The 17,430-nt window shown below is 40.9% G+C and overlaps 1 protein-coding gene across 2 annotated transcripts in view; it reads left to right on the forward strand.

Annotated features, from left to right (window-relative positions):
- The first annotated feature begins 1,164 nt into the window (after positions 1–1,164).
- RARB (retinoic acid receptor beta) overlaps positions 1,165–17,430 on the forward strand; it is a 90,351-nt gene continuing 74,085 nt past the window's right edge. The window contains exon 1 of one of the 2 annotated variants that reach the window (XM_041466171.1): positions 1,165–1,863. In XM_041466171.1, the coding sequence (XP_041322105.1) occupies positions 1,707–1,863 (157 nt within the window). In that variant the 5' untranslated portion in view covers positions 1,165–1,706. The remainder of the gene's footprint in view (positions 1,864–17,430) is intronic. The other variant, XM_041466172.1, reaches the window with a different exon arrangement.

Genomic DNA, 17,430 nt, shown 5'->3' on the forward strand with positions numbered 1-17,430 from the left:
GCACAGTTCTGGCTGTGGCATCATGGCCACAGCCCTGGGAAGCCTTTGACACCTAGACCGGCCATGAGGGAGGGCTGTCGGCGGCGTGGTTTAGCACAGACGGTAGTGGCTGGGAACAGCCCCTTGCCTTCAGAGCGGCTGTGAGGGCTTGGCCGGGGCCGCCTGCCCCAGGGAGGTCTCCCCGCTCAGCACCATGGGCTGGGTCCAGTTCCCCGTGGATTAGCACGTGGCCTTTCTCCCCTCCCGGGGAGCTGGGGCTCATTAGCCCTCTGAAAGCCGATACAGCCCCTCCGGGGCTACCCGAGCGGCCCCAGCCCCTCTCTGCTAATCAGAGACAGGCAGGACCCGGCGGCGGCGGGGCTGGGGAGGGAGAGGAGGAGATACGTGGCTGCTTCCTGCCCTGGGCTCAATCGTGGGGACAGACCCACGCGGGCAATGCCAAATCTGACCCATCGGGGAAGCCAGGGAGCGCTGGGTGGCTTGGGAGCCGGGGTGAGGGATGGATGGTGCGGAGAGATGGGGCCTGATCGCCCCCCGCCCAGGAGGGACAGGCCCCTGCGATTCCCCGCTGGCAGCGGGGCTGGCACCGGCCGCAGTCTCCCTGCGAGTGGTATTGAGCGGGGTCCCCGCTGGCGTGTGCCGGGGCAGAGCCGGGATCAGGCTGCTCCCAAGCCCAGCCCGCCAGCCCAGCAGCTGGGGCGAAGCCCGTGCCCCTGGCTCTGGAACAGCGGCAGCGCCTGCGCCTCGCTCGCGGCCTCTCCGGGGAGGAAAGGAATGTGTGTGTGTGTGTGTGTGTGTGTGTGTGTGTGTGTGAGGGAGGGGGGCACAGAACTTTCAGCATATTGGGCTGGAATTTTCAAATTCTCCGTTCCCTGCAACCGCTGAAAACGCCGCTTTTTTACTTCCCACCCCTTCCCCTCCTCCTCGTTGCTGTGTTTGGATTTTTTTTTTAATTTTATTTTTAAATTACTTTATTATTTTGGATCTTTTTGTAAGTTGCGCTCCCCGTCCGCACCCGCCCGCTCGGCGGCCGCGGGGCGACTCCGGCAGGGCTGGGGCTCGCCTTTGCCTGCCCGCCCGCCTGCCTGGCTTTTTTGCAGGGCTGCTGGGAGTTGTGAAGGCGTGTGAGAATCCTGGGAGCTGGTGATGTCAGACCGCTTGGGTCATTTGAAGGTTAGCAGCCTGGGAAGGGTTCACGGAAAGTTCACTCGCATATATTAGGCAATTCAATCTTTCATTCCCTGTGACACAAGTAGTAGGAAGTGAGCTGTTCAGAGGCAGAAGCATCTATTCACGGCCGAGGGGGATCCCGAGCCTCCACCGGAGCTGTTTTATCCCGGGGAGGTGGGCGATTGGCACGGCGTGGGACGCAGCACACACCCGGCGAGCGCCTCAGGAGCTGGACTGACTCTCAAGAAATTTTGGGGGGAAATTGATGGTAGCTAAAACTTGGAATGCGGCTCGCATCCCCCCATCTTGCTGGATTGGCTGGGCAGCCTGGAAAATGGTAAATGATCATTTGGATCAATTACAGGCTTTTAGCTGTGTTGTCTGTCATAATTCATGATTCTGGTCTGGGAAAAAGACCAACAGCCTACGTGCCAAAAAAGGGGCAGAGTTTGATGGAGTTGGGTGTACTTTTATGTGCCATTTTCCTCCACACCTAGAGGAAAGCACTTTTGCAGGCATTCTGTGCAGGGGGAATCATGTTTGACTGTATGGACGTTCTAGCAGTGAGCCCTGCTCAGATGCTGGATTTCTACACTGCGAGTCCGTCTTCCTGCATGCTCCAGGAGAAGGCTCTCAAAGCATGCTTCAGTGGATTGGCACAAACAGAGTGGCAACACCGGCACAGTGCTCAATGTAGGTCCCAACTGTTATTTTTCCACTTTAAAGCAATTACTATTATTATAATTGTTGTTGTTGTTATTTATTTAATTTATTTACTTGCATGTATTTAAAAAAGAAAGACCGGTAATTAAGTGCAGAGGTAATGAGGGGTGGGGTGAGTTTTTGTGCAAAATGTGGTTTGCAAGCTATTTTTTTCTCCTTTTGGCAAGAGAGGAAAGAGGAAAGAAGCACCGGACTTCTTTCTGTTTATCCCTTCTCATGTGGCATATTGATCCTAACAACAGTTGTGGAGCCAAACAGGAACACATAAAATCGTAATGTAATACAGCAAATACTTGCAAAACTCCAACCGGTGAAAGACAAATTTACATAACATCTCTGTGGTAGCTTTTCCCCCCCCCCCCTCCTTAATCTAATTTTGTAGCACATTTGCTAATCAGGATACATGTTGTCTTGAAGTGCATTTTAGCAGAGCAGCCAAGCAATTAAAATGTTGATCTCTACAGTTCTTGCAAAGATGTGTAATTGCAGTGGGTAGGTTGTCGTTCCAAAAATCAGACAGTAGTTATAAGTTTCCGAAGAAAAGGCAATATTTCTTTGTACTGACCTTGCTGCCACCTTTCTTCTTCACTTTGTTGCTCTAAGAAGTTGCTGTTTTGCTAGAAAACTACTTACTGTGAACACCCTTTGAGTTTAACCATCAATTATTTCTATACCTTGAGATTCAGACAGCGATGCACTGTTAACAGAGGAGTGAGAGTTAGTGGTGGGACACTTCTGAAAATGTGTTACTATGTTATAGGGTCTTGATTTGTTGCTGAAATATATAGATGATAAACAATAGCAGTATTTAACACCCCAGTTTCAAGTTTGAGAAATGACAAAAAGTGCCAGAAAACATCACCTTATACTATGCTTAAAAGCTTGCAGGATGCTTCGCTGCTCTGACAGTGATTTAGATAAATGACTTGGCTATCTATCAAAATGTTTTTAGCACGCTCTCGAACACTTCAGTACACCATTAACTGTATAATGCTGTTGGAAATTTCTGTTTTGCGGTATGTTAAAAAGTTAACTAGGAATTAGAAGAGTTCTCCCTTCGACATTTCAAAGGGGTGGAGTAGGTAATTGAAAAATAAATTTAAGAGTGTTTGGTGAAATAGTGTGTTTTACTCGGCTCAAAAGTTTTCAGACACCATATGACATTTGTGTGGGTTGAGTAATGAAAACAGAATTGTAAAAATCAGTGACTAGCGGCCTACAACACTGCAAATGTTTTGATGTTTTTACAATTAAAAGGAGACTGCAAAGTTCAGCATGGGATATTTATTTTTTTCCCACTGTTTTCAAAATGCTTCAAGCAAAATATGAAACAAAGCTTTTACTGCAAAATAGTGTTACTAGCTATAGGAGAGCTTCAGTTAGCAAAAACAAAAATCCAAACCAGATGTTTTATTAAAAATGCGTTTTCCTCCTTTCATGGTTTAAACTTTAGTATAACTTCAGTGGTGATATTGCGGAAACTTGGAATTAAATAAACTTTCCTGGAGTAGAAGGCATATATACTGTTGTTAAAAGCTTACACTTGCAAAATATTCTTTAAATAACTCCTGGCTTTAAAATGTCCTGCTCTTTCTCTTGTATGTTGTTAATACCTAGAAGCAGGATTCTTAAAAACAAAATATATGGTGTTTGTTCTTGGGCAAGTTAAACACAGGATTACCCTTATCAGAATGGAATGAGTGGTAAATATGTCATTTGCCTAGGGCCTGTGATAAGAGACAAGTGTTGATAACAGGAAAGTTTAGCTAATCAAAGAAACTCATATTAACAGGAGTAAATAAAAATATAGGAAAATGCATTCAGGAATCCAGTCTTGTAACTTCGTAAGCAGTAGGATTAATCTTCACTTCATGGGAATTTGAAATCGAGTCGAAATATGAATCATAGTACAGTGGCTATAATTTGAACTGTGAAAGTTAATGGTATAGAAATGTGGAAAAACAATTTAGTTGGAGTCCAAATTAGGATTTCTGTTTGAAACCTTAGAGCAAATTTTGTTTTCAGTTTTGAAGAAAGTGTAAGCAGTTTATGCATGAGTAAATATATAAATGGATTATGAAATACTAAAATTCTCGCAAAGGTTAAGATTTTTGTCTTGCATCTTGTGGAAATGTGACAGAACTAGAAATTTTGTGGTCCAGAAAGCTTTTAATAGTTTAAAGGTTGCTCCAGTGCTTATAAATACAAAGATAGCCATGTTCAATTCTAACTTTAGCATTTCCTCATTCTCCATTTTTACGAAGACCTCTGTGATTTGATGTAATGTAATAATAATCAAATTTGGTAATTGTTAGAAGTGTGATAGGGTTTTTTTGGTCTAATTTGTTGTTTAATTTTTGGCTCTGCAAAAAAAATAAATCCAAGCCAGTACACCTGCAGCCATTGCCTTAGGCCTTAGAAATATTGCTTTGATAGAGATGTGATTGTAGAGTAAAAGGTAAATGGTTGTTGAGGGAATAGTACATGGGTAGTGCAAACTCAGAGCAGGCCAGTAACAATCCCAGACAGCATCAGGGTTTCAACTGAAGTGCTGGCAAAATTGGCCATTGCAGGGTTTGGGGCAGAATGCTGTAGGTCTCCAACTTCAGCACATCTTCCGTACATTAATCCTGTTACAATTCACTAAGCTAGTGCACTCCTGCAGATTCATGAATTTTCTAGTCCACGAGGGTCTGCAAAGTAAAAATAGAGGATAAGACACAACCCTAACATGACCTTAACTTGTGTGGTATTTTTTTTTCTCTCCCCTGTGGGAGGAAAAACCTGCCCTGGGTTTGCAACGCAACTGTTACCCACTGCGTATTGCACGGTGTGTTACAAGAATACAAAAAACCCCCCTGACTTTGCACTTATATGAGTTTATGCTTTATGTGATTCTAGTTATATTGTTGTAGATTTAAAATAAGATTATTTGTTTGCAAACAAAATCGTAGACTCAGAAATGAGACTAGAACCAACTGCACTTTTTATCGTAATTCGTTCTCACGCCTTTTGTTGTAAGATAAAAATCAGATTGGTATAATTAAATTAGACGAGGATAGTTCTTAAGAGGACAAAAGAATTAAGATTGCAAGAATGAGTAATTTATAGTTTCTTAAGTAAATTAGAATATTCTGCTCCCTCATAGTGCAGTGACCGAAAATACTGAGAGAAAACCAATAACTTTTGGTGAAACATGAGCTAACTAAATATTGTGGAAGTGGGTACAGGACAGATCCTGAGAGAGAAGCTGCAAAGAATGGAGATCTGACCTTGGAAAAGCCTATATAAAAAAGTCTTCATTAGTCTCCATTAATTAAACAGGCAAAAAAAAAAAAACAAATGAGCAGGCCCAAAACAAGAGTAAGTTTATTTGGCATTATGTAGTGTTTCAGCTAATTATATCAAGTGGATGACTACTGCCTACTGCATTGCCATAGAGTTAGAAGTGTAAAAAATTATGATGAAGTCAAAAGTTATGGACATGGCAGCAGAACACGCTGGGATGTAGAGGCTCACATATATATATATATATGTATACAGTTCTTATTTCAGTTTGGTAGGAAGTGTTTGCCTGGAGAGGAGCTAGCGGGTATTAACTTTCAGAAAGTTCCTGAAGATGGGACTCCCAAAAGCATGCATTTTCCTTCAAAATTCTGGATTATTGCGATGTTTGGGTTAGGTTCCCATTCCCTGCAAGCACTGGAAACATCTGTGTTCCACAAAAAAAAAAAAAAAAAAAAAAAAAAAAAAAAAAAAAAAAAAAAAGCTCACTACTTTATTTTCTTTCATCTTTCTGAATTAAAAAACAAACATTTTGAAGTGAAGGATTTGTAATCTACATTCCCAAGTATCAAATTGCTGCAGGTGTGTTTGCTAGTGCCCAGAAGGCAAGATCTGTTTGAACCAGGTTATTTTCTTTGAAGTTCATCTATAAACTTTACAGCTAAATGGCTAGGACTGATTTGCTTAGGGATAGAGTCTTTGTTTAAATTTTTATTTGTCTAGCTTAATGCTCTGAAATATGTAATGAAAAAATGTTTGTTTCTGATCCACTTAATTTAAAAAAATTGTGTGGGGGTATTTTTCTTCCAAAATAACTGAAAGGGGAAAACTATTCTCTACGTGGACTGCAGTTAGTCTGATTCGGCTGCTGGCACAGGAAAACCCTAATGGACACGCACCACTGTCAAAAACTCCTGCAGACAAAAATGATGAGAGGCTTTCACTGGTGAAGCCAGGGTGGGATAAGCTTGGAGGAAAAGCAATGTATCTTTGGGTCACTCCCTGCTTGCCTAATGAGTCTGTGCAGCAAAGGTGCAACTTGTCAGAACAAAGCCAGGCTTCTGAGGCGATGCCTTGAAGAGGGTTACGGTGAAGTTAAGGAGTTGAAAGAGGGAGATAGTGTTTCAGACAGCGAAGTTAGTCATCCTCACATCCAGTTAAATCCCTGCTTACTGCTGAGCGGTTTTTGTTAACCATGTGTGCGTCACGCCAGCCCCGCAGCCCGGCCAAGCCGAGGGGCTTTGCTCGGGGGAGCGAGGCGCCCTGCTCGGCGGATTACGGTCCCACCTCCCCGAAACACGCCAAGTGACTGGTTTTGCTCAGGTCTAATTTATATACCGCCCTTTACGCAGCCGATGAAGTGCGGCTGTGTTACACAGCCAGCATTTAGATTTGGGAGCGGGGCTGTGAAAGGGACATTGTGCTCGGAAGGACTGCTGTCTGCCGCGGTCGGCCACGCTATGCCCCGTCCTATTGAGACCTCAAAAGCAGAGCACAGCTGTGATGAGTTTCCAGATCTGTTTGGCCGTGGGGACCGGCCCTGGTATGCGTGCGAGCCGGGGGGGAACATCCCTCTCCTGCCTGGGGGGCTGGCAGCAGCTTCTGAGCACTGAATTTACAGGGGCGGGCGGCTGGGGCCAAATTAGTTGTGGTTTCAGAGGGCTTTCCAGAGCTTTGCTAGGCTGTAGCACACAGCCCCATGAGGAAGGATATCAGTTGATGTATAAAATGGCCAAGGAACTTCGGTAAATAGACTTTACCCTTCAAATCCAGAGGTCCTGGCAGCGGCTGTGCGGGAGGGTGGGGTTGTACTTTTCCCCTTCCTGTACTTGGACACTTTTGATTATCCAGACTTTCTGGGGCTGAGCAGGGCTGCCTAATAACAAAGCCTGCATAATATAATTGCCTAAATAGGCCTATTGTCCTTTTCAAGTCACTGTGCTGTGAAATCTTTCAACTTTTTGCTGAAAATGTTGCATCTAACATTTAGATGGCTTGGTGGCTGCAGCGAGGAGGAGAATCCTTTACCCTCAGTTCTCATTGCCGAGTGGTTGAGAAGCTGATTATATTCCTGCGCCCCATTGATGTTTACTCCTTTTGGGAGGCAAATATTTTAGCCCCTTCTGGCAGGGTAAACTGCCAAAAGTAATAGGCCTGGAAATACAAAGCTATGATTGATTTTGACCTTTGCTCATGTGCATGAAGTCTGTCCCCATGCACTGTGACCCATGCCACTTCTTGCTGAAATCCAAGCCCTTTCAAACCAAACGGAACCATGAAAATACAACAAGCCGCAAAGTGCTCAAAACTATTCCAAAGTAACAGAATAATAATTTTCTCTGTGCTTCAAGAAAAATATAGACAGGAGGGTAGCAAAACTGGATTTTCTAGCAGGCAGATGAGGAGTAATGTCTTACTGCTGCCACCTTTTTATGAAAACCATATTCCAGTTATAAAAGAAACCAACTGATATAATGAGGAAATGATTCTGTGCAGTTTTTTGGTCACAGTAATCTTAGCTGTTCCTCCTAATTATAATCTGTAAACAACTTGCATCCAAAACCATGGATTTTAAATGGTCTTTTTGAAAATAATCTAAGGTCTGGGATTTAATTAATTTGTCGTTGCATGAGCAAATGTGTTTCAAAAGTTAAGAATGTCAGAAACAGTAGCCTAGAGTTAGCATCCTAAATTCACATTTCATGGCTTCATTTCCAAATATGCTGAGCATCTAGGAGCTCCCTCAGCACTTTTTAAAGCAGGCCATATATTTGAATGATCAAATACTATTTAAAACCTTCATTTAATATTAAAAATGTTTACAGGACTGTTCCACTTCCCCCAAACATGAAAAAGTAATTCAATGACGGTGTTCACGACATCAACAGTGAAAACAGAGACGCTTATATGACAAAGCAGGACTTGCTTATAAAAATATATTACTCTCTTTCCATAATTTTACAAATCAACTGAATTTTTTTCCTTGTATTTTGTCTGACTCGCAGGTTTCTCTGATTCTCTTTTTGCTTCTCTGCAATAATGTCTGCTCAGCAGATATTAATTGTGGTATAGATTTTAATAGCTAGATTATCTTCCTCATATACTCACTTATTTGCAGCTGCTCAGGATTGCTTTCCCAGTGGCAGCGAATTAATATGACTTCGGTCACTGTGCATTTTGCTTATTTGGGGGGGAGGGAGGAGGGGAAATCTAGCTTTCTTCAGCTCATTTTAGTAATCTGAATAGGAGTGTAGAACTTGCATCATGTGACAGGTCAGCTCACCAGCATGGGGTCCCTGTGTGAGAACCTCCCTTGTACATGACAATCTGATAAGGATATCATGTGGTTTAGAAACACATTCCCACAATGTTCACTTCTTTGTCCCTTTATTTGGGAGTGGGTAGGAAAAAAAACTTTTAACAAACTGGTGCTAGCCCTTATATAACTGACCCCACTTTCTTTTAGTGTTCTGTTTGAGCCTTGAATCTTCTTCAAATACTTTTGTTAAGAGAGATGGAAATATAATCCAGCAAGTCTGTGTTAAAGAATCCTAGACACAAAGTATATAATATACTTTCTGTTCCCCTTGGACAAGGTGATTTTTCTTTCCCCTGCTTATGCCATATATAAACTGAATATTATAAAACTATGTAAGTTAAATATACACATACAGGCTACACTTGTATAGGTTTAATAGGTTAAAGCTTGAATGAGTATTTATAAATTCTCAGAGTGCTCTGGATCTTCACCGCTAAGGACATGATGTTAGAGTCCATCTGTAGTTTGGAAGGATTTCCGTTTTATGCACTTTCAGTGACTTACATTTTACCCTCTAAGTGCATCCCCTAAGAAAAAAGGCAGAGAAATGTCTTGCAACAAAGAGATTTTTTTTAGCACCGCTTAGTTTCTTTTAATGGTTTGGACGATCTCTTTCCATTGAACCATAATATTTTTCTCTAGGCTCACATTGTATTTTTAGCAAGGATCTTTGAACAATAAAATGACAAATTAAGGATGTCTTTGTCTTTTACAGCCTTATCTAGTGAAGCACTTAAATGCACTCAACCCTCCACCCTCAATTTTAAAAAGACTTTCAGAGACAGAGTAGTTGTATGAGTGAGCCTTCGGTGTATTTTTGTACTGGTACTTTTAGGAAATAGCAGTAAAAGTTCATGTCACTGTGCTGGATGTTCAGCTAATGGACATCCAGTATCTTTTCTCATAAAGAAAGAAGGATCAGTCTTCTTTTAAAGATGCATAGCAGAGGTGTGGAACAATCAAAGAGGTTGACCAGTGTTGTACCAACTGGAGACAAAAAGCACGGTTTGATTTAACACAGATTTTCTTCAGTGGGTGCTTTGATTATAGAAAGCCATTTGTGCCTGTAAGATAGAAGCAGTGGAAGAAATTGTTCAATTACTGCTTCCCCAAAACCAGAACACAACCCCCCCCCCAAAAAAAAAAAAAAAAAAAAAAAAAAAAAAAAAAAAAAAAAAAACCAAAAAAATCCCCACCTCACCAACACTGTTAAAAAACACAACAAGTCTCTTGAATCCTGTGATTTTATTTATTTTTTAATCTGAATGCAGCTTGAGGTAATTCCTGAAGTGGCCATTAAACCACTCTGCTGGTCCTCTCTGCCAGGCTGGCTGATGACACAGCAGCACATCATATAGAGGTGTGCATCTCATCTCCTATGAGAGTTCCTTCATCTTCCAGTCCTGTTCCAGAATCACTCCTCTGCCAGCTGGTGACTGATACCAAGAGGATTTCTAGGTTCTTGCATGAGAAGTGAATGTAACATCATCTGAGCTGATTTAAGTACTTCACTTGTTCACAAATACCAATTTGGGACAGAGGTGTTCAGGTGCAGCACAGCTGTGCCCTGGCTTTGGGGCGTCTCGGAGCCTCCAGCACTTTTGCTCAGGGACTGGCCGTGGGCAAAGCCCAGGGCAGGGAACAGGCTCCTCTGCTACTTTAATTCCTCATCTTCTACTCAAAAACTCACAAGACCAGGGTTGCCTGTCTTTCCAAGACTGAGCATTCACTCTCTCATGAAGAAAAGGGAGTTGGAAAACTGTGTCACAGTGCCATCTGGCGATACCTGACACCCAGACCTCCCCCTGGGCAAGGACTGTGGATCTACAAGGCAGATGCTTCCCCCAGGACCTTGGTTTAGGCGCAGGGAAACGCCTGTGCCCCCCAAAGCTTGACCTCTCTCGGGATTTTGCACTCCTCTCTGGGTTGCTCTAATCAAAGGTCCTAACTTCTCTACAAACTTTCCCTCCTTCACAGAGATCCATCCTTGCTGATCCACCAGCCTGTGGGTTTGGGCTTAGGACACAAGTGAAAGGACTGGCTAAAATGCCACACATGGGTGAACTTTCTTATTGTTAAGATCAGGTTCTGAGCTTGGGCATTCTTTCTTTGGTTTTAAGCCATTGTTCATACTACTGCCTTTCAACTTTTGGTGTGAGGAAGTTTTTCCTTTTCCCCCTCATCTTGCAGAGTAATCCTTAGTATTGTTTTGTTGTTAGCATAGCTCTTTTCATTCAGCTGAGGAAGAAATTTTATTAGTTACTGGGTGAGGGTATATGTCAAATCCTGCTTAGAGGTTAGCTGGAAAGTCTTGGACTTTGTAAAGATCTTTCTGATTTCACTCCACACTTTGAACACTAAGGTGTAAAACGCAGAACAAATGGCAAATCACCTATGTCTTTCAGTGTCTTTGATCAGGGAGCTAACAGGGCAAGCTACTTTTTCCAAGTCTTCATCCCCTAGTGAACCTCTGCCTTCCTCTCTCCGTTTGGAGAGCACATTCAGCTGTGTTTTTCTAGTTGCACATACAGTCACATGCTATGCAGGTTAGGTATGTGAACTGCTCATCTTTCTATGCTCTACGACTATTGCCACATTCACTTCTCTGACACCACACCAAGAAGGATCCATTATCTCCCTGAAGCTTTGAAAAGAAGCCTTCAGCTGCCTGCAAGAAGTCAGAGCTGACTCATATCCTCCTGTGGTTTTTTTTTTTCCTCTTCCTTATCCGAATCCTTTCCTTTCTCTGTGTTTTGGTGAGGTCCTGCAAGACTTTTGTGGTAAAGCATGAGCTGTGTGTTAGGATGCACTGAATGACTGGAGGCAACTTGGGCAAATAGCTGTTCCCTTCTCCCTGAAATGGAGTCCATTAGGAGCACTGCAATTTTTCACCTTCACCAAAATGTGAAAGCAGAGCTCAGTTGCAGCATGGTACACTGGCACTGCCCAGCAGTACTGTGTTTGTTATGCTTTTGCTAACTTGAATTTCTGTGCAGAACCAGAAAATACTCTGAGAAAAAGAGGTTAGGAAGGAATGACGCAATCAAATGAGATTAAATCAGAGTATTGGTTTCCTTGGAACACATATTTGGCTTTTTATCAACAATTTTTTCCCCATTTTTCAAATAAACACATATTTTCACATGATAACTCTATTTGAAATATTAATCCTTCCAGGGCTCCTTTACCTTTGTTTCTTCTTCAAAGTCCATTACTATGAAAAGGTTGCTGTTCCTTAGGCTGTTTCTGCTTCAAAAGAATTTCTGGGCCTGGTCTATTGGAAAGCTTGGGGGTATAATTAGTGAAAATGGAAATAGATGCAAGAGAAATTTAGTTCCTGATGTTTTAATTTAGTGTGGTACTACCATGTGTTGTTGAAGAGGATTCTTAAAGGCAAACATAATTATTTCATTATGGTCTTCAGTTTGCTTTCATTGGTCTTAATGACAAGAAGCTGTATAAGGAGTCATACATTTTAATTAGACCTTCTTATATTTACATCAGATAAATAACAAATAATTGATGAAAAACAAGTCTTCTGAATGGATGATTTCACACAGAGCTCTGGTTACATGTTAATGATAAAATATTTCTCTTATTGTTTTGCATTTTAATTATGTAGCACTACTACTTTAGCAGAGATCTCAAAATACTGGTATTTCTATCCATTTAATTAGATTCACAATTTATTTATATAAATTAATAAGAATTCTGAAGAAAGTTGTTTTTCAACCTATATACCTGAAAATCAGTTTCCGTTATTAACAACCCAAAACTCCTGTAGACGTCAAGGAGTATGAAATTGTAGGACTTGTAGTGGAATTTTCTAAGGAAAACTTGGGTGCATCTTTCTCACCAGTTTCATTGAAAGTTTTATTCCTTTGAAAGTCTTACTGATGCCTTTTTAAAATTGTGTGTGTACTTCTGTGTGCATTTAAAATACCTGCTTTTAATTTTCTTTACCCCCTTTACTGGACACTCTAATACCAAAAGAAATTATTTTAGAGTTTTGCTATTTACTAGAGTCTTTCCTGTTTGCAAGCTCTTCAGCATTTCATTTTAGTAACAAAATATATTTCACATGATTCATTCCTCAGAGTATAACAAACACTAATTGTTGTTATTGATTTTAAATTTCACAACCATTACAAGTAACCCAGATGAGTGGCAGATAAAGAGTAATAATCCATGGAGTTCTGGAAGTGTTTCATGTTTGTCTGTAGTACTTTAAGTGATCAATAGTAACTGCCCCATTGAAACTAACTGCTATATCAAATAACAGTAAATCAAATGAATGTGCTTACAGATTATTTATTGAAAGCTCTAATTGTTCACTGGGGCCCTGCTTATCTCAGGAAACAATAGAAGCCAGTGATCAGGCAAACTGGTTTGCAAATGCCGGGGGTGCCATGAAACAGCAGGGTCTCCCTGTTCCTGGGTGGTATGAGAGCTTCCCAAAATGTGCCCCTGTCCCACTGGGAATGTCTGGTCCCAGGGTAAAGTGGTCAGAAGTGAGTTCTCTCAGAGAGCATCCCTTGAGCTCACAGGTTACACTTTTTAAAAAATTACTTGTTTTATGTTCTTTGGATGACAGAGTCTGGTGAGTAAAATGTGGGAAAAGAACTAAGAAGACTTTCCAAAATTTCTGACAAGTCTGTGTAATGAAAAGCAAAACAGGATCAGACCTTAGAATGGGAAGTAATGGAAAGCGTACTGAACTCACTCTGTGGAAAGCTTGCCTAGTTTATATTACAGTTTGGGGCAACTCTGTGCAGTTGTCAGACTTGTGCAAATACTAAGAAATTAAAAGCAATGATTTCTAACCAACAACCCTTCACCGCTGATTTTACTAATTTGTTAAAATGGCTGCTCTGCCTTGTCACAGTGGCTCGGTGAAATAGTAGTGCCACAGGTTGGAGGTTACTGGACCTTCAAGTGAAATGGGTAGTCTTACAGACAGTTTCACAGCTATCTACATGTTTTAATAGCCTTGGTGTGTTGGCAATAATACTTTGCTGTGTCTTCAGAATCCTTTGGATATTGGCAGAGGCACTAAAGCAGTCCTTCAGAAAGTTTGGGAAGATTGCATTGAATGAACTCTGACAACTGGAAATGCATTTATAAATATTAGTCTAATTTCTCAGAAAATTATGGTCCAAATCTCTCAAACATGGCAGGAAAAGGGGCTTCCCCCCCCCCCCCCCCCCCCCCGGGGGTTTTTACTGGCGGCCGGAAAAAGGGGTTCCCCCCCCCCCCCCCCAGAAAGGTATGTTTTATGAAACATAATTATATCTGTAGTGTAGTATTGGGTATTGATAATATAGACATTTTAAAATTATTAGAGCACAGTAACCAGACATCTTCTGGATTTTAACCTCATAGGGGAAAAACAACTTCATTTTTTCAGAGTATGTTTTGCCTTAAGTTTCTTGGGACATCAGCTACTGGGACTGAACGTTGCTTTTTCAGTTCTTTGGAAACAAAGTACTTTCTTTTTGTCATATTCTATATAAAGTATGGCTGACGTTTTTCCTGTTTGCAAGGCAGGGATATTGCAGTCAGTTGTAAGTAGCTTATCTGGGAAAAAAAAGAATCACTGCTGAAGGTAGGTATTGAATAAGAAAGACCAGGTGACTAGGAAATACTGTTAGCACATATGTGTTTTCCTGAACTACAGTGTGTGCATATTTTTTCACTTCTGAGTGAGAATAGTAATGACAGACAATATACAGGTAAAATTATGAGCATTCCTCATTCCAATGGTTTAATAGGAAAATCTACTGCAGGTAGAGAATAGGAAAACAGAATATTGGGAAATGTGCCCTCCAGTCACGGATCCTGTCTCCAGGCTCTTGTGAATGTCTTATTTTATTGATCTTAGATCTTCTAGGCAGAATGTGGAAGTGTGCTGTGAGCCACAATCAAGAGAACTGCTACCAGTTGGCTCTGAGACACTGCGCTCCTTCCCAGATTTCAGCTTTTGCTCGACCTGCTGTGAGAGGGGCAGAGGGATGTTTGCCATGTTAGCTGCACTGATGGAAAGTTATAAGTAAAAGAAAAAAACCCAGATCAAAATATTTTATAAACTCAATGTCAAGTGCTGTGAATTACAAGGAAAGGAAATTTGTTAGTGTCTTAGTTTTCATGTTACCTTCCCCACTGTGTTACCATTTTCAGTCTGGCAGGTACTAACTCAATTCAAAAATACTGAAATTCCACTCAGGTGAACATTACAGCTTGGTAAACTCTATATTTCATTTGTTCTCTCAAAAGATAGTGACAAAGTTCTTAAATGTTCATAAACTGTAATTACTTGCATTAGCATCAGAAATGTTGGGGTGAGCTGCTCTTGGTACTGCACTGTCCTAGTCTGGCAGGCTGAGGGGATGAAGGAGGACAGAGTATGTCCCTGTTTTGGTCTCAGATGTTGCAAGTGTACATGTGCTGTAGGATGTTAGAAAGGTCAAGTTTTGGTCTGACTGTCCTATTTGCAGATAAGCTCAAGTGATGAAAGCCATATTTTTCCTGTTATTGTGTCACGTCTAAGTGGAAATAATGGATTGTTTTAATTATACCCCCACAGAGCAGCGACGTGGGTGCAATTAGGCTAGTGTAAGGAATAATCTTAACACTTGGAAAGTGAGCTACATGGATGTAAAACATACATGTACAAGCAAGGATAGCACAGGGATTTGCTGCAGTGAGGCTGGGGTGTGGGAGACATGTGCTGGGATATCTGCTTAGTTGGAGAAGCTACCTTTGCTCCTCCCAGTCTACACACTGCCCTGTCCTCTTGCAGCAGGCTGCTGCTGAACAGCAGCAGGAAACTCATGGCTCCATTTCATGGCCTGAGCCGTGCCAGCTTCAGCAAATGGCCCTGGGTTGCAGGGGCATGGCTGGGAAGCTGGAAGTGTTCTCCTCCCCTCCCCACTCTGCCAGAGTGTGGGTAACCTCTGGGAAAGGACTGAAGGGTGGCTGCCTGGGGTGTGCTGGTTCAGCAGGTTTCATCCCAGCTTCGTTGTGGCATGGAACCTTACTTGATAAGGAATCATACCTCTGAGTGGCATAATGCCAAACAAAGGTCAGCAGCGAGGGCCCGAGAGTGAGATCCCGAGCAAGGAGATATAAAGCTTCACAGTTGTCCACTGCCTTGTAAAAAAAGCGAGTGCTGTGTGATGGAGCTGTCAAAGAAAAAAAAAGGAATTAGACATCCTTTTCAAAGGAAATCAAAACTTAGAATTAGCAAAGCAATAAAAGCCTTCTAAAGTGAAAGCTGGAAACAATACATTTTTAATAAAATGGGCAGTTACTCTAATTGCTGAACCCCTACTGTTCAATTTCTTTTAGTGCCCTTATTCATTAAATTCAGCATACTTAGACTTATTATTTACAGATGTATGCGTTTTAACTTGTTTATAGAAACCATGCCTTGCAGAAAGCTGTGGATGGTATAATACTAATTTGTGTTTATTGCTGCCTATAATATGCAATTTTAAAAACAATTAAAGATAGCGGTGGAGCTCATCATTGGAGCCAACCTCCAACTGCCCATGAAAAATAAAATATTAGCACCTTGTGCTGCCTTAAAAGGTTATAGGCCGTTTGTAGTGAGTTGATAACATATCCATTAATGAAGAACTTACCTGTTCTTAAGGATTTTAAGCTCAGCAGTCTAGTTTCTAGATAGTGTTCTAATGTATCCCATTTAAACATATGTGATGGAGTTCATAATTGCCCTTGTAAATGGGTAAAGAAAGGAGGGTATATAAATCAATTAGTGATATTCAGCAGTGTGGCTGTAATACAAATTAATTGTAATGATAAGCATTTTAACTGCTACTCTACTAACTTGAAGTAGTTTTGATCACTGAATTGGCTCTTGTTGAGTCACTCTATTAATTTTAAGATTTCAAAAGGCTTTAAGATCAAAATGTTCTGAACTAATGGTCCTAAAATTTGAGAAATTAAATGATATGTAAAATATTAGACAGCAAATCAGTTTCATGGCATTTCTGAAGAGAGCACAATAGTTTTATTTTGTCCATGTGGTACTGAACAACTGTGTAATAGTATTACATGATTAAAGATATTAAAACACTCCTTTTCTTGCTGGATTCAAGCCACAGCAAAAAGTCATGATAAAGAGTGTAATAAGATATGTTGAATATACAGAAAATAAAAAATTTATTTGGCAGACATAGTAATACCAAAAACTAATACTGGCTTGGATAGGAGGTGAGTTCTGAAGAATAAAATCATTCCTTTAGAATAATACTCTGAATTATTCTGTTTCAATGCTTGAAAAGACTTAAAAATAAAAATCCTCAAAACACTATAAAACATTTAATAACTATAAATGGAGACTTTATGACTTAGTAAAATATCTGGTTGTGTGTAGAGATTATGGCAACTATTTAATCGCCCTTGCAATTTTCGTTTCTTACTGAAGATACTGGATCTGGGTTTTCTCCCATTTATGTTTACAAGAGTCTTTTTTTGGAATTAGTGGAGTGGCAACACCATAAAGCATAGCTGAAAAAAAGAATCAGGCCCTTTTTATTTTTAAATGTTTCTTTCCTTACAGTGGGCCTTTTCTTAAAATTTTTGATCCTGTAGGGAAAGCACTGAATTTGTTACACCACATTTGTATCAATAGGCCACAGAAGTAGGCTTATTTTTCATAAAGAATAAGAGGTCAGAGTTCTCACCTTCTCTACATTTGTGTCTCTTCTTTGCCTATGCCACTTTATTCCACATAAAGATCTGACCATAGCAATTCATAGATAAAGCAGCCAGGGTGTGAATTGTAAGAAAATTTAATTTTCAAAGGAAAATCTAACTTCATGCAGATGATGGCACAATTATGTATTTTTTTTTTTTTAAGGAAGATTCTATTTTTCAGTTTTGCAGTAATGCAGAATTTTCACTTGAGA

The sequence above is a fragment of the Pyrgilauda ruficollis genome, unplaced genomic scaffold (assembly GCF_017590135.1).
Source record: "Pyrgilauda ruficollis isolate IOZ18807 unplaced genomic scaffold, ASM1759013v1 scaffold2, whole genome shotgun sequence".
Taxonomy (NCBI): Eukaryota; Metazoa; Chordata; class Aves; order Passeriformes; family Passeridae; genus Pyrgilauda; species Pyrgilauda ruficollis.